Genomic DNA, 25,623 nt, shown 5'->3' with positions numbered 1-25,623 from the left:
CGGTGGGGTGGTTCAAATAGCCTCGGCTATCACCTCATTATGTCCGGTCGTGATGGTCAAGTGGATTAAGGCGTCTTGTACATACCAGTTGCGTGGCTCCTGGGAGTATGGGTTCGAGTCACTTCTGGGGTGTGAGTTTTCAGTTGCATATTGTCCTGGGGACCATTCAGGCTTGTTCGCATTTGTGTTCCTCACGTGTGCCCCAAAGAATGAGGTGATTTGGTAAAATGCTATGCCCAAGATTACTATCCGAGTGCCGGCGGTGGGGTGGTTCAAATAGCCTCGGCTATCACCTCATTATGTCCGGTCGTGATGGTCAAGTGGATTAAGGCGTCTTGTACATACCAGTTGCGTGGCTCCTGGGAGTATGGGTTCGAGTCACTTCTGGGGTGTGAGTTTTCAGTTGCATATTGTCCTGGGGACCATTCAGGCTTGTTCGCATTTGTGTTCCTCACGTGTGCCCCAAAGAATGAGGTGATTTGGTAAAATGCTATGCCCAAGATTACTATCCGAGTGCCGGCGGTGGGGTGGTTCAAATAGCCTCGGCTATCACCTCATTATGTCCGGTCGTGATGGTCAAGTGGATTAAGGCGTCTTGTACATACCAGTTGCGTGGCTCCTGGGAGTATGGGTTCGAGTCACTTCTGGGGTGTGAGTTTTCAGTTGCATATTGTCCTGGGGACCATTCAGGCTTGTTCGCATTTGTGTTCCTCACGTGTGCCCCAAAGAATGAGGTGATTTGGTAAAATGCTATGCCCAAGATTACTATCCTAGTGCCGGCGGTGGGGTGGTTCAAATAGCCTCGGCTATCACCTCATTATGTCCGGTCGTGATGGTCAAGTGGATTAAGGCGTCTTGTACATACCAGTTGCGTGGCTCCTGGGAGTATGGGTTCGAGTCACTTCTGGGGTGTGAGTTTTCAGTTGCATATTGTCCTGGGGACCATTCAGGCTTGTTCGCATTTGTGTTCCTCACGTGTGCCCCAAAGAATGAGGTGATTTGGTAAAATGCTATGCCCAAGATTACTATCCGAGTGCCGGCGGTGGGGTGGTTCAAATAGCCTCGGCTATCACCTCATTATGTCCGGTCGTGATGGTCAAGTGGATTAAGGTGTCTTGTACATACCAGTTGCGTGGCTCCTGGGAGTATGGGTTCGAGTCACTTCTGGGGTGTGAGTTTTCAGTTGCATATTGTCCTGGGGACCATTCAGGCTTGTTCGCATTTTTGTTCCTCACGTGTGCCCCAAAGAATGAGGTGATTTGGTAAAATGCTATGCCCAAGATTACTATCCGAGTGCCGGCGGTGGGGTGGTTCAAATAGCCTCGGCTATCACCTCATTATGTCCGGTTGTGATGGTCAAGTGGATTAAGGCGTCTTGTACATACCAGTTGCGTGGCTCCTGGGAGTATGGGTTCGAGTCACTTCTGGGGTGTGAGTTTTCAGTTGCATATTGTCCTGGGGACCATTCAGGCTTGTTCGCATATATATATATATATATATATATATATATATATATATATATATATATATATATATATATGTCGTACCTAGTAGCCAGAACGCACTTTTTGGCCTACTATGCAAGGCCTTATTTGCCTAATAAGCCAAGTTTTCCTGAATAAATATATTTTCTCTAATTTTTTTCTTATGAAATGATAAAGCTAACAATTTCATTATGTATGAGGTCAATTTTTTTTAATTGGAGTTAAAATTAACGTAGATATATGATCGAACCTAACCAACCCTACCTAACCTAACCTAACCTATCTTTATAGGTTAGGTTAGGTTAGGTTAGGTTAGGTAGCCGAAAAAGTTAGGTTAGGTTAGGTTAGGTAGGTTAGGTTGTCGAAAAACAATTAATTCATGAAAACTTGGCTTATTAGGCAAATCGGGCCTTGCATAGTAGGCTGAGAAGTGCGTTCTGGCTACTAGGTACGACATATATATATATATATATATATATATATATATATATATATATATATATATATATATATATATATATATATATATATATATATATGTCGTACCTAGTAGCCAGAACGCACTTCTGAGCCTACTATGCAAGGCTCGATTTGCCTAATAAGCCAAGTTTTCCTGAATTAATATATTTTCTCTAATTTTTTTCTTATGAAATGATAAAGCTACCCATTTCATTATCTATGAGGTCAATTTTTTGGTATTGGAATTAAAATTAACGTAGATATATGACCGAACCTAACCAACCTTACCTAACCTAACCTAACCTATCTTTATAGGTTAGGTTAGGTTAGGTAGCCGAAAACGTTAGGTTAGGTTAGGTTAGGTAGGTTAGGTAGTCGAAAAAACAATTAATTCATGAAAACTTGGCTTATTAGGCAAATCGGGCCTTGCATAGTAGGCATAGAAGTGAGTTCTGGCTACTAGGTACGACATATATATATATATATATATATATATATATATATATATATATATATATATATATATATATGTCGTACCTAGTAGCCAGAACGCACTTCTCAGCCTACTATGCAAGGCCCGATTTGCCTAATAAGCGACGTTTTCATGAATTAATTGTTTTTCGACTACCTAACCTACCTAACCTAACCTAACCTAACTTTTTCGGCTACCTAACATAACCTAACCTATAAAGATAGGTTAGGTTAGGTTAGGTAGGGTTGGTTAGGTTCGGTCATATATCTACGTTAATTTTAAATCCAATAAAAAAAAATTGACCTCATACATAATGAAATGGAGAGCTTTATCATTTCACAAGAAAAAAATTAGAGAAAATATATTAATTCAGGAAAACTTCGCTTATTAGGCAAATCGGGCCTTGCATAGTAGGCTGAGAAGTGCGTTCTGGCTACTAGGTACGACATATATATATATATATATATATATATATATATATATATATATATATATATATATATATATATATATATATATGTCGTACCTAGTAGCCAGAACGCACTTCTCAGTCTACTATGCAAGGCCCGATTTGCCTACTAAGCCAAGTTTTCATGAATTAATTGTTTTTCGACTACCTAACCTACCTAACCTAACCTAACCTAACTTTTTCGGCTACCTAACCTAACCTAACCTATAAAGATAGGTTAGGTTAGGTTAGGTAGGGTTGGTTAGGTTCAGTCATATATCTACGTTAATTTTAACTCCAATAAAAAAAAATTGACCTCATACATAATGTAATGGGTAGCTTTATCATTTCATAGGAAAAAAATTAGAAAAAATATATTAATTCATGAAAACTTGGCTTATTACTCAAATCGGGCCTTGCATAGTAGGCTGAGAAGTGCGTTCTGGCTACTAGGTACGACATATATATATATATATATATATATATATATATATATATATATATATATATATATATATATATATATATATATATATATATATATATATATATATATGTCGTACCTAGTAGCCAGAACTCACTTCTCAGCCTACTATGCATGGCCCAATTTGCCTAATAAGCCAAGTTTTACTGAATTAATATATTTTCTCTAATTTTTTTCTTATGAAATGATAAAACTACCCATTTCATTATGTATGAGGTCAATTTTTTTTTATTGGAGTTAAAATTAACGTAAATATATGACCGAACCTAACCAACCCTACCTAACCTAACCTAACCTATCTTTATAGGTTAGGTTAGGTTTGGTAGCCGAAAACGTTAGGTTAGGTTAGGTTAGGTAGGTTAGGTAGTCGAAAAAACATTAATTCATGAAAACTAGGCTTATTAGGCAAATCGGGCCTTGCATAGTAGGCTGAGAAGTGAGTTCTGGCTACTAGGTACGACATATATATATATATATATATGTCGTACCTAGTAGCCAGAACGCACTTCTCAGCCTATTATTCAAGGCCCGATTTGCCTAATAAGCCAAGTTTTCCTGAATTAATATATTTACTATACTTTTTTTTTATGAAATGATAAAGCAACCCTTTTCACTATGTATGAGGTCAATTTTTTTTTATTGGAGTTAAAATTAACGTAGATATATGACCGAACCTAACCAACCCTACCTAACCTAACCTATCCTATATATATATAGGTAAGGTTAGGTTAGGTAGCCAAAAAAAGCTAGGTTAGGTTAGGTTAGGTAGGTTAGGTAGACGAAAAAACATTAATTCATGAAAACTTGGCTTATTAGGCAAATCGGGCCGTGCATATTAGGCTGAGAAGTGAGTTCTGGCTACTAGGTACGACATATATATATATATATATATATATATATATATATATATATATATATATATGTAGTACCTAATAGCCAGAACGCACTTCTCAGCCTACTATTCAAGGCCCGATTTGCCTAATAACCCAAGTTTTCATGAATTAATGTTTTTTCGTCTACCTAACCTACCTAACCTAACCTAACCTAGCTTTTTTTGGCTACCTAACCTAACCTTACCTATAAATATAGGTTAGGTTAGGTTAGGTAGGGTTGGTTAGGTTCGGTCATATATCTACGTTAATTTTAACTCCAATAAAAAAAAATTGACCTCATACATAGAGAAAAGGGTTGCTTTATCATTTCATAAGAAAAAAATTATAGTAAATATATTAATTCAGGAAAACTTGGCTTATTAGGCAAATCGGGCCTTGAATAGTAGGCTGAGAAGTGAGTTCTGGCTACTAGGTACGACATATATATATATATATATATATATATATATATATATATATATATATATATATATATATATATATATATATATATATATATATATATGTCGTACCTAGTAGCCAGAACTCACTTCTCAGCCTACTATGCAAGGCCCGATTTGCCTAATAAGCCAAGTTTTCATGAATTAATTGTTTTTCGACTACCTAACCTTCCTAACCTAACCTAACATAACTTTTTCGGCTACATAACCCAACCTAACCTATAGAGATAGGTTAGGTTAGGTTAGGTAGGGTTGGTTAGGTTCGGTCATATATCTACGTTAATTTTAACTCAATGAACAAAAATTGACCTCATACATTATGAAATGGGTAGCTTTATCATTTCATAAGAAAACATTTAGAGAAAATATATTAATTCAGGAAAACTTGGCTTGTTAGGCAAATCGGGCCATGCATAGTAGGCTGAGAAGTGAGTTCTGGCTACTAGGTACGACATATATATATATATATATATATATATATATATATATATATATATATATGTCGTACCTAATAGCCAGAACGCACTTCTCAGCCTACTATTCAAGGCCCGATTTGCCTAATAAGCCAAGTTTTCATGAATTAATGTTTTTTCGTCTACCTAACCTACCTAACCTAACCTAACCTAGCTTTTTTTGGCTACCTAACCTAACCTTACCTATAAATATAGGTTAGGTTAGGTTAGGTAGGGTTGGTTAGGTTCGGTCATATATCTACGTTAATTTTTACTCCAATAAAAAAAAATTGACCTCATACATAGAGAAAAGGGTTGCTTTATCATTTCATAAGAAAAAAATTATAGTAAATATATTAATTCAGGAAAACTTGGCTTATTAGGCAAATCGGGCCTTGAATAGTAGGCTGAGAAGTGAGTTCTGGCTACTAGGTACGACATATATATATATATAATTATATATATATATGTCGTACCTAGTAGCCAGAACGCACTTCTCAGCCTACTATGCAAGGCCCGATTTGCCTAATAAGCGAAGTTTTCATGAATTAATTGTTTTTCGACTACCTAACCTACCTAACCTAACCTAACCTAACTTTTTCGGCTACCTAACCTAACCTAACCTATAAAGATAGGTTAGGTTAGGTTAGGTAGGGTTGGTTAGGTTCGGTCATATATCTACGTTAATTTTAAATCCAATAAAAAAAAATTGACCTCATACATAATGAAATGGAGAGCTTTATCATTTCACAAGAAAAAAATTAGAGAAAATATATTAATTCAGGAAAACTTTGCTTATTAGGCAAATCGGGCCTTGCATAGTAGGCTGAGAAGTGCGTTCTGGCTACTAGGTACGACATAAATATATATATATATATATATATATATATATATATATATATATATATATGTCGTACCTAATAGCCAGAACTCACTTCTCAGCCTACTATGCAAGGCCCGATTTGCCTAATAAGCCAAGTTTTTCTGAATTAATATATATTCTCTAATTTTTTTCTTATGAAATGATAAAGCTACCCATTTCATTATGTATGAGGTCATTTTTTTTTTATTGGAGTTAAAATTAACGTAGATATATGACCGAACCTAACCAACCCTACCTAACCTAACCTAACCTATCTTTATAGGTTAGGTTAGGTTAGGTAGCTGAAAACGTTAGGTTAGGTTAGGTTAGGTAGGTTAGGTAGTCGAAAAAACATTAATTCATGAAAACTAGGCTTATTAGGCAAATCGGGCCTTGCATAGTAGGCTGAGAAGTGAGTTCTGGCTACTAGGTACGACATATATATATATATATATATATATATATATATATATATATGTCGTACCTAGTAGCCAGAACGCACTTCTCAGCCTACTTTGCAAGGCCCGATTTGCCTAATAAGCCAAGTTTTCCTGAATTAATATATTTTCTCAAATTTTTTTCTTATGAAATGATAAAGCTACCCATTTCATTATGTATGAGGTTAATTTTGTTTTATTGTAGTTAAAATTAACGTAGATATATGACCGAACCTAACCAACCCTACCTAACCTAACCTATCCTATCTTTATAGGTTAGGTTGGGTTAGGTAACCGAAAAGGGTAGGTTAGGATAGGTTAGGTAGGTTAGGTCGTCGAAAAAACATTAATTCATGAAAACTTGGCTTATTAGGCAAATTGGGCTCTGCATAGTAGGCTGAGAAGTGCGTTCTGGCTATTAGGTACGACATATATATATATATATATATATATATATATATATATATATATATATATATATATATATATATATATATATATATATATATATGTCGTACCTAATAGCCAGAACGCACTTCTGAGCCTACTATTCAAGGCCCGATTTGCCTAATAAGCCAAGTTTTCAGGAATTAATGTTTTTTCGTCTACCTAACCTACCTAACCTAACCTAACCTAGCTTTTTTTGGCTACCTAACCTAACCTTACCTATAAATATAGGTTAGGTTAGGTTAGGTAGGGTTGGTTAGGTTCGGTCATATATCTACGTTAATTTTAACTCCAATAAAAAAAAATTGACCTCATACATAGAGAAAAGGGTTGCTTTATCATTTCATGAGAAAAAAATTATAGTAAATATATTAATTCAGCAAAACTTGGCTTATTAGGCAAATCGGGCATTGAATAGTAGGCTGAGAAGTGAGTTCTGGCTACTAGGTACGACATATATATATATATATATATATATATATATATAAATATATATATATATATTTATATATATATATATGTCGTACCTAGTAGCCAGAACGCACTTTTATGCCTACTATGCAAGGCCCGATTTGCCTAATATGCCAAGTTTTCCTGAATTAATTGTTTTTCGACAACCTAACCTACCTAACCTAACCTAACCTAACTTTTTCGGCTACCTCACCTAACCTAACCTCTAAAGATAGGTTAGGTTAGGTTAGGTAGGGTTGGTTAGGTTGGGTCATATATCTACGTTAATTTTAACTCCAATAAAAAAAATTGACCTCATACATAATGAAATGGGTAGCTTTATCATTTCATAAGAAAAAAAATAGAGAAAATATATTAATTCAGGAAAACTTGGCTTATTAGGCAAATCGGGCCTTGCATAGTAGGCATAAAAGTGCGTTCTGGCTACTAGGTACGACATATATATATATATATATATATATATATATATATATATATATATATATATATATATATATATATACTCAAGTACAGGCGACTGGAAGGTCAATACTTCTTTGTTCCCATAGCGTCTGAGATGCATTTTTTTTTTTTAGATATATACAAGAGTTGTTACATTCTTGTACCCCTGGGGCATGAGTGCCTTGGGATTTCTCAAGGAATTGGGTACCAAGCTCATTGACGTCACCAGAGACCCAAGGGCTTCCAGTTTTTTGTTTCAGAGCCTCAGTGTGGCGATCCAGAGGGGAAATGCTTGCTGCGTCCTCGGTTCCTGTCCGGAAGCGGAGGAGCTTCAAGAGATCCATAACCTTTAGGCATTTGTCTTGTATGTTTTGTAACCTCTAAATACACAATAAAGCAAAAAAAAAAAAAAAAAAGGAAGGGGGTGGTAGGAGAGGAGCACACAGAAACTGTATTGGAGGGGGACCTACATTCCCTCCAATGCGTTATGTGTCCCCCAGAGCCTCAGAGGAATTAATTGTTTTTCGACTACCTAACCTACCTAACCTAACCTAACCTAACTTTTTCGGCTACCTAACCTAACGTAACCTATAAAGATAGGTTAGGTTAGGTTAGGTTCGGTCATATATCTACGTTAATTTTAACTCCAATAAAAAAATTGACCTCATACATAATGAAATGGGTAGCTTTATCATTTCATAAGAAAAAAATTAGAGAAAATATATCAATTCAGTAAAACTTGGCTTATTAGGCAAATCGGGCTTTGCATAGTAGGCTGAGAAGTGCGTTCTGGCTACTAGGTACGACATATATATATATATATATATATATATATATATATATATATATATATATATATATATATATATATATATATATGTCGTACCTAATAGCCAGAACGCACTTCTCAGCCTACTATTCAAGGCCCGATTTGCCTAATAAGCCAAGTTTTCATGAATTAATGTTTTTTCGTCTACCTAACCTACCTAACCTAACCTAACCTAGCTTTTTTTGGCTACCTAACCTAACCTTACCTATAAATATAGGTTAGGTTAGGTTAGGTAGGGTTGGTTAGGTTCGGTCATATATCTACGTTAATTTTAACTCCAATAAAAAAAAATTGACCTCATACATTGAGAAAAGGGTTGCTTTATCATTTCATAAGAAAAAAATTATAGTAAATATATTAATTCAGGAAAACTTGGCTTATTAGGCAAATCGGGCCTTGAATAGTAGGCTGAGAAGTGAGTTCTGGCTACTAGGTACGACATATATATATATATATATATATATATATATATATATATATATATATATATATATGTTGTACCTAGTAGCCAGAACGTCGTTCTCGGCCTACTATGCAAGGCCCGATTTGCCTAATAAGCCAAGTTTTCATGAATTAATGTTTTTTCAACTACCTAACCTACCTAACCTAACCTAACCTAACTTTTTCGGCTACCTAACCTAACCTAAACTAAAAAGATAGGTTAGGTTAGGTGAGGTAGGGTTGGTTAGGTTCGGTCATATATCTACGCTAATTTTAACTCCAATAAAAAAAAATTACCTCATACATATTGAAATGGGTAGCTTTATCATTTCATAAGAAAAAAAATTGAGAAAATATATTAATTCAGGAAATCTTTGCATATTAGGCAAATCGGGCCTTGCATAGTAGGCTGAGAAGTGTGTTCTGGCTACTAGGTACGACATATATATATATATATATATATATATATATATGTCGTACCTAGTAGCCAGAACTCACTTCTCTGCCTACTATGCAAGGCCCGATTTGCCTAATAAGCCAAGTTTTCATGAATTAATTGTTTTTCGACAACCTAACCTACCTAACCTAACCTAACCTAACTTTTTCGGCTACCTCACCTAACCTAACCTCTAAAGATAGGTTAGGTTAGGTTAGGTAGGGTTGGTTAGGTTGGGTCATATGTCTACGTTAATTTTAACTCCAATAAAAAAAATTGACCTCATACATAATGAAATGGGTAGCTTTATCATTTCATAAGAAAAAAAATAGAGAAAATATATTAATTCAGGAAAACTTGGCTTATTAGGCAAATCGGGCCTTGCATAGTAGGCATAAAAGTGCGTTCTGGCTACTAGGTACGACATATATATATATATATATATATATATATATATATATATATATATATATATATATATATATATATATGTCGTACCTAGTAGCCAGAACTCACTTCTCAGCCTACTATTCAAGGCCCGATTTGCCTAATAAGCCTAGTTTTCCTGAATTAATATATTTACTATAATTTTTTTCTTATGAAATGATAAAGCAACCCTTTTCTCTATGTATGAGGTCAATTTTTTTTTATTGGAGTTAAAATTAACGTAGATATATGACCGAACCTAACCAACCCTACCTAACCTAACCTAACCTATATTTATAGGTAAGGTTAGGTTAGGTAGCCAAAAAAAGCTAGGTTAGGTTAGGTTAGGTAGGTTAGGTAGACGAAAAAACATTAATTCATGAAAACTTGGCTTATTAGGCAAATCGGGCCTTGAATAGTAGGCTGAGAAGTGCGTTCTGGCTATTAGGTACGACATATATATATATATATATATATATATATATATATATATATATATATATATATATATATATATATATATATATATATATATATATATATATACTCAAGTACAGGCGACTGGAAGGTCAATACTTCTTTGTTCCCATAGCGTCTGAGATGTACTTGGCCGCCCCACCTGCTTGATCAGCTCCGAAGTGCACATAGGTGTCAGCCAGGGTGGATACACATGTGTAGTCCCACACCAACTGTCTACCCTCCTTCCATTAGTATATGGTGATGCCATCAGGGCGAAGTGCGGGGAAATCCGGGTTTTGGACCCCTAGGATGCGAGGTTCTCTCTCTGCTGGGCACCTAGCTGAGACGAGGCTTCTCTTGATGATGTCATTGACCTCGTTGTGTCTTGCATGCCAGCCCTATGTGCTTCCGCAATGCAACCCATGCAGTCCGTATTGGTCTGCTTCCGCCCTGTTGCAAATACACTTGTATTCAGTGTGAATTGGGGCACCAAGGCGGAGGGCCACTGCTACACGAAGGGATTCTGGATCTAGGCGCGTGCCCATTGCTGACATGGGTACTGCCAGGAGGAAGTCTCCTGTATGGGGGGCATGCACTGCTCTGAGGTGGGCTTTCTCCTTGTCTGATGTTGCGACGCTGAGCATGGCATCAGCTACTTTTTCCACTAGAGGGTGGTCCCAGCTGGACTGTTTGTGTTGTTTTGTTAGCTCTATAATGGTTGCTGGGGCTGCAAGAATATCCCACTGATTTGAACATTCAGTGAAAGCAGGATCGTGTATTCCTGCTGAATCTCTCAGGTTTGCAGGTAAGATATCTCTGACGAGGTCGTGCGATGCGTGGGAGGAGGAAAGGAAGGCTAGTAGAGTAATTTGGGAGGCTGTGCGGACACCAAGGCCGCCGAGTCTTACAGGAAGGGTTGCTTGCTCCCACTGAGAGTCGTCCAATGGCAGGTTCAGGACTTTCACCAGCATGGACCTCAGAAGAGTGTCATACACATTTAACTTAGGGCTGCTGTAGGATGGAGAACATCTCAGAAAGTAGGTCAACTTAGGGAGAGACAGGCATCTTGTGAGGAGAAAGAGAGCATCAATCTTGTCAATCCTGTCCAGCATTCTCTTTAGATCAGTGATTTTTGCAGCCAGGACCTCCTCGATTACTCGTGGGCCAAAGGGGGCACCCAGGAGAGTGCAGTTCGGTGGCTCGACAACGAGAATGTCTGGAAGAACATTTTGTATTTGCCCAGTGATGTCTGGGCTGCGGGAGATTATTCAGCATTTGTTTGATGTGCTGGGGTCTTAGACCTGTAAAGCCCCCTGCTGAACCTGTTGGGAAAGACATGGCTGCTTTGTACACCTCAGATTCTCGAACAGTCAAGGGTTCTATGCCAGCATTGTTTTCCTGGGGATCCCTGCTGCTGTCGGGGGCTCTGGGTGGGTGTTTGTCTTGAAGAGCCTCTGCTGTCGTGGCGTTCCTGGGGGCAATAGTTTCATCGCTGGTCATGATTCTGATGGCACCTGTGGTATTGCCCTCTTCTATTTTCCTGGTGATCTGTGCTCTCATTTTGTGGTTCTCAGATGAGTTATTGTTGGTCGCCCTGCGGCTGGTGTTCTTGGCACGAGGGGGGGAGTCGGACCAGGTTGTCTGCTCTGGGGAATTCATTAAGTGTCCTGATTACAGAGGTTGCTAATGACTTGTCTCTCCTGGGCGGTAATGCTATGCATGCATTCCCAAATAAAAGGAGATTGTGCCACGATCCAGAGGTTCTGGGAGTATTGTTGACCTTTGTCAGCAGACTGGTGAGTTTGGCTGCTGCTTGGTGACGGGCAGCCTTGGGGATGTGGGGCAAGGTCCTGGTGGACGTTGCTTTGACTGCTTCAAGCAGATTATCTGCTGAAATGAAGTTGAGGGAGGTATTGTTCCTCACTCCTGCAGCAGGTTGTCCATCGTGACTGCTCCGGGGCAGGCGCCTAGACCCTAGACAACCACCTGAATTGACAGAATGATAGCGGACAGTTCCATTTGAATTGAGACGATACCGTCTGTCACACACTTGACAGTTTCCTCTTGGGTGGTCATCTTCTTGGCTGGAAAGAGGCTGTGTGTCAGGTGCGACATGTGCCATGCCTAGATGTGATGACGCCTGGCTGCCCACTGAGTGCACCCTCTCCTTCCCAGGTGGAGAGTAACACGGCAAGCATTACCCTCCTGGGAGAGTTGGGCATGGCCTGGGCACCGTGTGTGGGTAGGCTGTGTTGATGGGCGGCTGGCTGGGTCGGGCGCAGGTAGCAGTTATATATATTTGTGAATTATATATATATATATATATATATATATATATATATATATATATATATATATATATATATGGAAGGGAGTACCACCTCTAGCTGGAAGAAGGGGGACCCATAGCCTCGGAGGAAACCACGCATAACGCATTAGAGGGAATGTTTAGATCCCCTCCAATACAGTTTCTGTGTGCTTTTCTCCTACCACCCCCTTCCTTTTTTATTTTTTGTGCTTTATTATGCATTTGATGGTTACAAGATATACATGGGTTGATACAAAAATAATAATGCAAAAAGGTGCTTAAAGGTTATGGATCTCTTGAAAAACACAACAATGGGAAACATTGATGAATGTCACAGACGGGTTCGATCATTGTTGCAAGTCAAACACTTCTTCGAATTCCTCTGAAGTTGGACTAGTGCCCAAGACGCAACAGGCATTTCCCCTCTGAATCGCAACACTCAGGCGCTGGAACAAGAAACTTTTTGCTCTCTGGTCTTTTGTAGCGCTGATCAATTTGTCCCCCAATTCCTTCAGGAACTTCAATGCACATTTTCCCCCACGAACTGAGGGTCTCCGAGCCGATCGGAACAAAGCTGTAGCAGCGTACGTGCTAGACCTCTGTATTTAATAATTTTCTGCGATTCCCTAAAAGAAGCAGCACCACCGCTTTCACGTGTGCTGTAGTGGAGGTGCCACACTGGCCAGTGTGGCAGCGCACGTGTAGTCCCATACCACTTGCTTACCATCCTTCCAAGGTAGCAAGGTGACCCCATCAGGGCGCTTCTGAGGGTCGTTAGGTCTGGATAAGTGTGGTTCTCTTTGTGCCGGGCAGCGGGCTATGGCGAGGCTCCTCTTGATGATGTCATTGACTTCTTCATGTCTTGCAATTTTACCCTGTGATTTACGACATACCAGACCATGACGACCATATTGGTCTGCCATCGCAGTTCCGCAGATGCACCTATGTTCGGTGAGGATGGGGGCGGCAAGGCGAAGGGCAACTCCAATGCGGAGAGCGTCATGATTGAGGCGAGTTCCCAGGGCTGCATTGGGCACAGCAAATAAAAAATCCCCGGCGTGGGGTGCTGTTACCGCTAGGAGGCGGGCTTTGTTTTCAGCATCAGCGTTGTCAATCATTGCTGTGACAGTCTTTTCCATTATGGGGCTATCCCAGTGGGCCTGCTTGTGGTCTTTTGGGACTTGTGGTCGGGGTTGAGGGTGTGCAATGGTGTCCCATTGTCTGGCTGCTTCGATGAACGTTTGATCATGAGTTCCCGCTGTCTCTCTCATACGCTCTGGTAGGATCTGCCCTACCAATTCGTTGGCTGCTGTACATGAGGATAAGAATGCTGGAAGTGCTACCTCAGTTGCCTTTCGTATGCCTATCCCTCCAAATCTCACTGGTAGTGTTGCTTGGTCCCACTGACTGTCATCTAAATCTAGGTTGAGCGCCTTCCTGAATATTGACCTGAGGAGCTCATCATATTGATGTAAAAGTGGGTTGCCAAAAGTTGGTGCACACCTTAAGAAGTATGTTAGCCTGGGCAAGGTAAGGCACTTTGTGAGAAGGTAGAGGGCATCGTGGGAGTCCAAGTCCCCAATTCTCTCTTCCATCCTCTTTAGGTCTCTAAACTTTTCGTCAAGGACTGCAGCAATGGCATTGTGGCCCAGAGGTGCTCCGAGTAGTGTGCTGTCGGTAGGTTTAACGACTGAGGCTTCTGGTAAAACTGATTTCACTGTGATTACTAATGATTACTTCACTGGATGCAATAATTTCGCACTTGGAGGGGTTAAGAACGAGACCCATGGACTCCTCCCGTGTCTTCACCAGCTGTAGGTCTTCTAGCAGGGAATCTTGTGTGCCTGCCAGAGTGCCATCATCCAGGAACCAGATGTTGAGCTCACTGGACAGTCTGGTTGTAATTTCTCGAACCGCTATGCATACCGCTATATATATATATATATATATATATATATATATATATATATATATATATATTATGATGGAAAAAAGAAGTGTAGGTGTTCGGCAATCTTCCTAATAGTTGGTGTCAATGCCAATCACATTTACAAAAAAAAAAGTTGACTGCGTGGCTGTTGCCTCCTGTGGTAAAATAAGGGAAAACACGCAAAACAAATCGTATGAACAATGAAACTTTAATTAACTTGAAAACAAATATGAACAAAGACAATCCCTTGGCTATGTACAGTGCAAACAAACAAGATAATAAAGTAAAAAAAAATTACATAAAATAAAACAGCGGTGACGTTACTCTACAATGAATAAAGACAAAAAATTAATTAACAGGTGCTGAGAATATTTGCTGGTTAAACACATCCACTATTACACAGAACGTATATTAGATAGGTGTGTCAGCTTTGAGAGCACAGAATATTCTAAATCCAATGCCTTGTGCACTCTCAGTCATCGGCTATGTAGATGGCACTGAAGTGGAGTGCACACGATGATCCACCAATGGGACGCGTGCTGGCTGGAAGTGGTGGTTTGGTGATCGACGAAGGTGGAGGGGGGAGGTGGAGAGCGAGTGTCGGATATGTATGCGTGTGGCAGAAACGTATTTTACTCAATACGTACTACACTTGTTTATAGTATCTAAATGTTGTAGATGTACTGAAGTAACATAATGAACGGAAAGAGCAGGCCAAATCTCTCTTGAAGGAGATTATCGTAACAAATATATATATATATATATATATATATATATATATATATATATATATATATATATATATATATATATATATATATATATATATATATAAAATTAAACTACCAAAATGAACTAATGTTAATGTTAAATAGCAACCTGTACACTGTATAGTGCACAGTAGGCCCTGTAATTTGATTTATATATATATATATATATATATATATATATATATATATATATATATATATATATATATATATATATATATATATATATATATATATATATACATATATATATATATATATATATATATATATATATATATATACATATATATATATATATATATATATATATATATATATATATATATATATATATATATATATATATATATATATATATTTGTTCTCTCAAAGGACCAAATCAAGATTTCTGGACTGCCCAAGGTGAACTGCCCTCCTCAGCACAACTGCCTCTTTATGTCATCTCTGAGAACATAAACGTCATTAGCTAGACAGACAGTATACTGGGAGGCCCTAGGATAACACCCTTCCATCGGGGAATTGAAATTGTAATTGCTTTCACAACCTAGATGGCATTGATATCATTACGTCACCCACCAGAAGTCATCATCATCGACCTCACTTTGTTACTGAAGTATGTAACAGGAGCCTTTCAACAACGCCGCACCACTGCCAACAGATGGCTTTGTCTGCGTCTCGCCTAATATCTGGGAAGTGGAGTGCAGGTCCATAGATGGCACCGAAATCGCCAGTCCCCACTCCGGCGATGGTGTTGATACCGTAACACTCCTGAGTACCTACTCACTGTAAGTTATCTTACTTATCGGATGGGCTCATCCGATCCCTTGATCATCGTCGCCCTGCAATCAACAACAACCTACATACTGCTAGGTGAACAGTTGCATAAAGGGATAGGAAATGTGCCTAACCAGTTCTGTCCTGCCTGGGATTCGAACCCCGGTATTCTCGATTGTGAGTTGAGAACGAACCTGTCTGTACTACCAGGACTCATCTCCAATAAATAACAATTGAGAGTGTAAACCCCCTTGTGCCTCATCTTCATCTTCTGTCCATTTCCCAGCCATGATAAAAGCTTATTAAGAATTCATTGTGTAGACATTAGGCAACTATTATGATCCAACTGAACTTACAATGAAAGTGAAGTTTGCTTAATATTGTATACATATGTGTCGGGCATTATATACACATATAGTTTAATTATTATTAAATTATGTGAATATATATTGGCCGAAACGCTATGCATGTTAGTGGCTTTTCAAGAATGTAAAAACACCATAATTTGGTCTCTTATGAGACCAAATTACATTATTTACATTATGTACTCAAGTTGAAGTACTTTTATTAAGACATAAAATACATCTCAAAAGGATAGAGTGGCTTAGGTTATTTCTACCCTCTCCTTACTATGTACTCTCACAAACCTAATGTACCTTTTTGTAAATGAATAAAAATAAAATAAATAAATTAATAAATATAGGGAGCATTATAGAAGGATGCTGAATTGAAGCATGTTCTTGTCATCATCCACAGACCCTTATGAGACCAAGTTGGAAGACTGGATAGTGTTCCAGTACCTGCACTGGAAGCACGTCCAGCAGAGGCTAGAAGTGCCGGTGACCATCCAGTTGGCGCCCTTTGCCAATGTTTCATACAACGTCTCCCTTATGCGTTGCCAAGATGATTGCAGTAACTTAGCCCTGACAGATAACAAAACTTTTGATGGACCTACAAGGTATTTAAAGTGAAGGGACAAATATTTTACATTCAGATATGGGATTACCGAGAAAATATTGAGACCACACAATGGGATCGAACCTGCGTCCCTGTACTCCCCCAGGCACACAAATAATCGACTGAACCATAGCCTGTCCCTTGGGAGTCCAGGGACGCGGGTTCAATCCCATTGTATGGCCTTAATATATTCCATAGATGCATCACGATTTCATGATTTTTTGTGAACGTGATTATTCTTTATTATATTTTGATCATTAAATTAATTGTTGCTGATTAAAATAAACAATTCTAGAGTTAAGTAAAAGGTAGTTTAGTAACAAATGAGCTTAGTGTTAAGACTGTACTAAGGTCAGTAGTTCAACTTAAACCCAATTGTTTTGACTCAACCTTTATTTCTTAATGTTAAACAAATCAAAAAAATTGCTTCAGTGTTGTTACTTGGCAGATTGTTCTCCACTAATTCTGTAATACTGCTCCACCAATTAATGAGCCTCGTGTTTTATCTATGATCATTTAATTAACATTGTAATGAATTTATGAGTATAAGATAAGTTGGGGTACAATTAACATGAGACCGTGACTGATGGAGAAGCAGTGCGTGTAATTTTTAACTATTAATATAAAATATTCATGTATATTAGCCACTTGGGCTGGTCGGTACAGTGTTTTTTTTTTAGGTGAGTTAATTTATTTGGCACCCCATACCCATCTTGTGGGCGGTAGTGGAAAGGGTTACAGAGGCACATAATGGGCTCAGGGACTGAACCCCACTATTCATTTAGCTAAGCAAGTTACAATCTTGATGAGCTAGTTACAAAATTCAGTATACGTTGTCACATCATCAATGGGTTCGAGATCGACCACAAGTACAGTTTCTAAATTAAGCAACTGACATATGTGGAGAGCTAGAGTCACAATTGATATGTTTGTCCTGCACACCGCCCCTCATCTAGTGAGCAGCGGTGGATAGGTTACAATCACTTAGTTACTACCTACAGTTAGCAAACGGGATATTTGGCTAAAATTTCTGGTAGCAGATCATTTTTAATTAAATATTTACACATCTTTCAAACATTTGTTATAGAATTGTCTCTGAGTTCAAATGTGCAAATAATTTTGTTAACACAGTTTGCATTTAGTCAGGTCTACATTAGCAGATAATGAGAATTCCCAGAGATATTTGTAACCGAGTCTAAGCCGAGCAGTTGTAACATCTATTTTGCTGATTGCTGAGTCTGCTGATTTTATTAGATGATCCATAAATGTGCGGCTCCTCTTGCATGATAGTAAGACGATAGATCTCAGATCCTTGTTCTTATATCTCAGATATTTGTCCTCGTATTCCTTCCAGGTGCTGAATAGTCGTACTGGCTTATCGCTTTCTCCTCATAATTACCTTACCTTGCTGAAAACTGCATTGCTTATCAAATTACTGCAATCAATAATTTTTATGTGGGAAACATCCTTATATGAACCTTCTTAGGCTCATCCATAGTTGTAACTTACCTAATACCCATCCTGTTAGTGAGTGGAAGAACAGTTTACATTTGAAGTGAACTAGTTATATTTAATTATAATTTGAGTATCAAGCACACCACACCCAGGTGCAAAGGTTACAATCGCCTGCATGCACTACCTTCAGTAGGTAAACTTGGCTAATATTTCTGGGTGTATATCGTTTTTAATAAAATCTTTTAGATAACATTATCGCAAACTTTCAAGATATCTTTAAATTCTTTATTTTTATATTAAACAAAATTTTCTACCTCATAAAGGCTGAAGCTATGCAATCCACACGGTCACCGATCCATTTACTGCCCAGACTGAATGGTGCTTAATCTGACTGACCAACTGACATACACACACACAGGGATGGGGTATGAAGAGCGACTGAAGAAACTGAACTTGACCGCACTACAAAAAAGGAGGAAGCGGGGAGATATGATAAAAACATAAAAAATAAGGGGATTGACAGTGTAAAGTGAGTGACGAAACGTTCACACACTGAATACTAACAGAACGAGGGGACATGGGTGGAAGCTGGAAACTCAAATGAGTCACAGAGATGTTAGGAAATTTTCTTTTACCGTGAGAGAAGTGGGATAATGGAATGAACTTAAGGTTGTGAAAGCAAACTTTATTCATAATTTTGAAACTAGATATGATATGGGAACCGGCATTTTGGGGGAATAAAGTATGAAATGCGTTATAATCTGGAAGAAAATGAGAAGGTTGAAGCAGTTGAAAAACCTGATTTCAGGAGAGAACATTATGGGGAACTTTGAAATTTCTTTAAGGAATTTGACTGGAAAGACTTGCTGTTAGGCAAAGAAGTAAATGAGATGTATGTCAAATTTTGTGAAATATGTGATAAATGCACATACAAATTTATACCAAAACAGAGATGCAGAACTAGGAAACAGGATTAACAGAAATTGCGAGATGGTCAGAGACCAAAAGACACAAAATTGAATCAATATAGGAAGAAGCCAAACCACCAAACTTACCAGAAATACAAAGATGCAAGAAACAACTACACGCAGTAGAGAGAGAGGCAAAAAGAAATTTTGAGAAAGGGATAGTGGACAAATGTAAAACAGAGCCAGGCCTATTTATTCATACCTTGTATTTGTTCTTGCTTGGTTGTCGAAGAGATACACGCTGTAGTTCGTTTCAAAGTCTTTATTGAGTAAGGTAACTAAGATAGATGTGAAGCACTGAGGTCCTACCTAGCTCTAGGTCTGTGAAATACCGGCGGCCTTCTCTTGAGCAGGCACCCACCGCACTATGGTGTGTGACCTTATGGGCCTACTGGTCCAGGATTGGCTATACTCAAGCCGTCTTACAATTTGAAAGCTAACATATTCTATCATTTCATTAACAGCAAATTGCAGGCAAAGGAAAATATTTAAAGGTTGAAAATGGGAAACAGAATCACGGAAAATGCAAAGGAAATGTGTGAAACATTAAAAGAAAAGTTCCAAAGTATGTTTGTACGTAATGAAATCTTCAGAGAATCAGACACGATAATAATTCCAAAGAATAACGTACAGTACATAGAGGTGTCTAGAGACGAAGTGAAAAAAATGCTCAAGGAGCTAAATAAGAACAAAACAGTTGGTCCAGATGGAGTTTTACCATGGGTTCTGAGAGAATGTGCACCTGAGTTCAGCTTTCCACTTCAACTGATAATTCAGGCATCCCTGAGTGCAGAAGTTCTAGAAGATGTATGGAAAAGGGCTAAAATAGTTCCAATATACAAAAGAGGCAGCAGAGAAGACCACCTCAATTACAGACCTGTATCATTGACAAGTGTAATAGTTAAAATATTGGAAAAATAATTAAAATTAAATGGGTAGAACACCTGGAGAAAAACAAATAATATCAGACAGACATTATGGTTTTCGATCTGGAAGATCCTGTGTATCGAATTTACTCAGTTTCAATGATCGAGCAACAGATATTTTCTAGGAAAGAGATGGTTGGGTTGGCTGCATCTATCTGGACCTAAAAAAGACTTTCGACAGAGTTCCACATAAGAGGTTGTTCTGGAAACTGAAACATAGTGGAGGAGAGACAGGTAGGCTTCTAACATGGATGAAATATTTTCTGACAGAAAATGAGGGCAATAATCAGAGGCAATGTATCGGACAGGAGAAATGTCATGAGTGGAGTATCACAGGTTTCAGTTCTTGCACCGGTAATGTTCATTTATTTACTTATTTATTTACAAGAAGTTACATTTGGTTTATGAGAGTACATTGCATTGATGTTATTACATTCTTGAAAAGCCACTAACACGCATTGCGTTCTATGCATGTATACGAAGTAAAACAAAAACAAAAGACTCTGTAGAACCCCTCAAAGATGAAACTAATCAAGTTATATTGGATGATAAAAGGGCAGCAAACACTTTGAATGAATACCGTACATCAGTGTTCACACTAGAAAGATTGAACGACATCCCATTACCCACACAAATGTTTGAAGGAGGTGAAGAAAATGAATTAAGGTATATACCCATTACATGCAACACAGTCAGGAAGAGCATTGATAAACTAAAAGACTCAAGAGCCCCAGGTGTGGATGGATTTCAATCCAAAGGCAAATGCACTATACATACCACTGACTCCTTTTCAGAAAATCCCTGGACAAAGGGATAGTTCCCCTAGATTGAAAATATACAAATGTTACCCCTATGTTGGCTCCTAGGGAGCCGGTCGGCCGAGCGGACAGCACACAGGACTTGTGATCCTGTGGTCCCGGGTTCGATCCCGGGCGCCGGCGAGAAATAATGGGCAGAGTTTCTTTCACCCTATGCCCCTGTTACCTAGCAGTAAAATAGGTACCTGGGTATTAGCAAGCTGTCACGGGCTGCTTCCTGGGGGTGGAGGCCTGGTCAAGGACCGGGCCGCAGGGACACTAAAAAGCCCCGAAATCATCTGAAGATAACCTCAAGATGTTAAAAAAAGGCAGAAAGAGCTCGGCAGAAAACTACTGTCTGATCAGCTTGACATGACACATCTTCAAACTCATGGAGAGAATCCTAAGGGAGGGTACAACATCTCACAGAGAACAATCTTGTAAAATCAACGCAACATGGGTTTGTTAAAAATAGATCCAGCCTTACAAATCTACTCGCATTTTTGGAAACGGTAATCGGCTATTCAGACAAAGGACTTCGGTAGATGTAGTTGACATGGACTTTGCTGAAGCTTTTGACAAGGTACCACATGAGAGACTGGCAAGGAAATTACAGCCACATGGAATAAATGGGAGAATACTGGCATGATTAAAACGTAGAAAACAAAGTTTCATGCTAAATGGGAATGAATCTGACTGGGGAAATGTGACAAGTGGGGTCCCACAGGGGTCCATTTTGGGGCCAACCCTGTATGTCATATTCATCAGTGACATAGATGAGAATATTACAATCCACATCATCAAATTTCCAGATGACACTAAGATCTATGATAAAATGGGAGTGAAAGTGATATTGAGACCTTACAAAGAGATCTATATGAACTCCACAAATGGTCAGATGACTGGCAAATGATATTTAATGTCGATAAATGCAAGACCTTGCATGTGAGGCATAAAAATCAACATCACAACTAACAAATAGACAGTACTACCTTACAACAGATAGATGAAGAAAAAGACCTTTGAGTCAGAATCCATCATTCACTAAAAGTTTCACAACACGTGGGAGTGACAGTAAAAAAAAAGCGAACCAAACCCTGAGAATAATCAAGCTTACCTTTACCTTCAAAGATAAGAAAGTAGTTATTCATTTGTATAAGTCTATGGTGCGTTCCCCCCCACCCCCCCACCCTCTGGATTATTGCATCCAGGCATGGAGACCTCATCTTCAGAAAGACATAGCTCCTCTGGAGAAGGTGCAACACCAGGCCATAAAAATCATCCCAGATCTTAGTCATCTCTCGTATCAGGAACGGTTGAGGGCCACATGGCTACCAACACTGCAAACCAAGCATGATAGGGCAGATCCCATCGAATCATTTAAAATACTGAACGATTTCGAGGATGTCGATCAGGACAATTTCTTCAAAAGGTCAGATGTAACACGAACAAGGAGCAACGGGTTCAAGTTCAACAAGCCACAATGTAGGACAGAAAACAGGAGATGCTTTTTCACCCAAAGGGTTGTAAACCCTTGGAACCGTCTACCCGCCTAAGCCATAAACGCCAAAACTCTGCTGGGTTTTAAAATACAGCTGGATAAGATCATCATGGCAAATGGGGGGCCTTTGACAAGCCGCTGGCTTCCTGTTCTCATCGCGGCCACTAGTGCCCTCAGGTAAATTACATTAGTGCCCTCAAGTAAATTTAGGTAAAATGGTTTCCGGAACTGAATAACAAGAGTTACGAGGAGACACTACAGACATTAAACATGCCAAAACTTGAAGATAGAAGAAAAAGAGGTGATATGATCACCACATACAAAATACTAACAGGAATCGACTAAATTGACAAAGAGGAATTCCTGAAACCAGTAACATCACGAACAAGAGGACACAGATTCAAGATAAGGAAACAAAGGTGCCGAAAAAACATTAGAAAGTTTGCTTTTGCAGAGTGGTAGACGGTTAGAACAATTAAGCTAAGTGAGAAGATGGTGGAGGTCAAAATCGTTAGTAGTTTAAAAGCATTATATGACAAAAAGTACTTGGAAGACGGGACACAACGAACATAGCTCTCATCCTGTAACTACACTTACTTACTACATTACTACATCCGGTAATTACACTATATGAACATGTTTGCTCATGATGTTAAGATAATAGGTTAGATAAGAAACTTAGATGATTGGCATACCCTTCAAGAAGACCTGGACAAAATAAGTGTATGGAGCACCACTTGGCAAATGGAATTTAGTGTAAATAAATGTCATGTTATGGAATGTAGAATAGAAAAACATAGACCCAACACAGACTATAAATTACGGGAGAAATCTCTAAAAAATTCTTATGAAGAAAGAAAGAAAGAAAGAAATCTAGGGGTGGTTTGTTACGATATCATCACCGTTGGTGGAGTGAGGAGTTTATTTATTTATTTATTTTTTTTTTGCAGGGATATTCCTGCACGGGACCTAAGCCTCTTGCTGGCCCACTTAGTGTTGCTTGTTTCTGTTTTGCTTGGGCGGAGTATGAGTATTTATTACTCGTATGGTCGCTTCAGTAAGATTTTGCCATATGTGCTTAACAACTTCTTCTGTCTGTTGAATCTAAGTTGAAATCTTAACGGGTTTGTAACTGTGCACTGTGTTAGATAATGTTCCAGTGGTCTGTCGGGCATTTCTCCACAGTGCTGACATTTCCTCTCATCTTCCGGAACCTATAAGCCTATTTCCCATGCACATGGGTATCCAAGCCTGATGCGATGTAAGTGTACTTCTGTTGTTCTACTGCTCCCTTTCATCAAACTAAGGGGTTCGTAGTTGGTTGAATTCTTGTACCAACCCGCAGATCCTGATGTTGCAACTGCTGTGTTGTGGTCACTGTACATCTTTTGCATTGCTCTGTTTCTAATTACTTTCTTAATCTGTGATAGACTCTGTGGTATGTAAATGTCTACATTTCTTCTCTTAGTTGCAAGTTTTGCAGCTTCGTCTGCAATGTCATTTCCTATTATTCCCACATGACTTGGCACCCAGTTGATAAGTACCCGTCGGCCTTGTCGTTTGAGTGTTTGCATATATGATATGACATTTGTGATCAAATTTATGTTATCACATATGTGTTCTTGTTGCAAGGTTTCAATGGCGGTTCTCCAATCGGTATGTATGATAACAAGTTGTCGGTGTTCAGCAAGAGCATGTTCCAAAGCCTTTTGAATGGCTAGCATCTCTGTAAAGTCGAACACCCATTTGAGAGCCTCCAACTATTTACAGAGTTTCCTGCTTTAACTGCAGCTCCGGTTTCTTGTCCCTGCTGGTCTACTGATCCATCTGTGAAGTATGTGAAGCTGTCGGATGCCATGTTTGCTACTATATGCATCTGTACAATGTTACGTAGCAGATGAGGATTTGTCTGGTTCTTTTTTCCTTCAATAGCCATAATCTTAAAGTCTGCTGGCAGAGAGTCCCAAGGGGCTTGCCTAACAAAGTCTGCATGTATTTCGTCGACACCCTTCTCAGTGATTGTGTTTGTTATATCGAATGTATTGATGATGTTTATCGCACAATGGGTCCACCTGTTGCTATTGGAGGCTCTTCAGTCCAGAGTTTGTGCTCTAGTGATTATATCTTTAAGTGAACTGATTCTAGGTCTAGTCAAAATCTTGATCAGCATGCACACAGCAATCCCTTTTACCCTTACTTCAATCGACGTTAGCTTGGTTTCTAGTCTTAGGTTCAGTATTTTAGTTCATCTGGGAGCTCCTGTTATGATTCGCAATGCATCGTTTTGAATAACCGAGTGAGGAGTGGCGATATCTGTGACAGGCTCCTGTTCGTACCTCAGTTAGCAGGTGAGGTCGATGATGAAGACCTCTGGTGGAGAGATGTAACGATATCAACGCCATCCAGATTGTGTATTTTACATTTTCAGTTCCCGGGTGAAAGGTTACCATCCTATGTTCTCCTTGAATACTTTCTGACTGCAGAGGTGATGTGGAAACACATATCGCACATTGGAAATTCCCCATGGGCAGTCCAGGAGCCAGATTCAAGAAGCAGTTACGCAAGTACTTACGAACGTGTTCATCTTTCATCAATCTTTGACGGCTTTGGTTACATTTATTAAACAGTTTAAAAGTATGAAAACTTCCCAATCAACTGTTGTTATTGTTATAAACAGCCTCCTTGTGCTTCGGAGCTCATTAACTGTTTAATAATTGTAAACAAAGTCGGCAAAGATTGAGAAAAGATGTACAGGTTAGTAATGTCACCGTTTCGCCCTCCCTTTCCTTCCTTATGTAGGTAGGGTTATTCCCGCGGGTCTTCGCCCCCCTTGTACCTGGGCGCCACTGCTCG

At 38.7% G+C, this 25,623-nt stretch overlaps 1 protein-coding gene across 2 annotated transcripts in view; it reads left to right on the top strand.

Moving 5' to 3' along the window:
* LOC123753846 (uncharacterized) overlaps positions 1–25,623 on the top strand; it is a 123,914-nt gene that overhangs the window by 73,832 nt on the left and 24,459 nt on the right. For both annotated transcript variants that reach the window (XM_069316542.1, XM_069316541.1), the window contains exon 5: positions 16,923–17,124. In XM_069316542.1, coding sequence (XP_069172643.1) covers positions 16,923–17,124 — 202 coding nt within the window. The remainder of the gene's footprint in view (positions 1–16,922; positions 17,125–25,623) is intronic.

The sequence above is a fragment of the Procambarus clarkii genome, chromosome 84 (assembly GCF_040958095.1).
Source record: "Procambarus clarkii isolate CNS0578487 chromosome 84, FALCON_Pclarkii_2.0, whole genome shotgun sequence".
Taxonomy (NCBI): domain Eukaryota; kingdom Metazoa; phylum Arthropoda; class Malacostraca; order Decapoda; family Cambaridae; genus Procambarus; species Procambarus clarkii.
The sequence above is the reverse complement of the archived record's forward strand: the minus strand, read 5'-3'. Positions and strand labels throughout refer to the sequence as shown.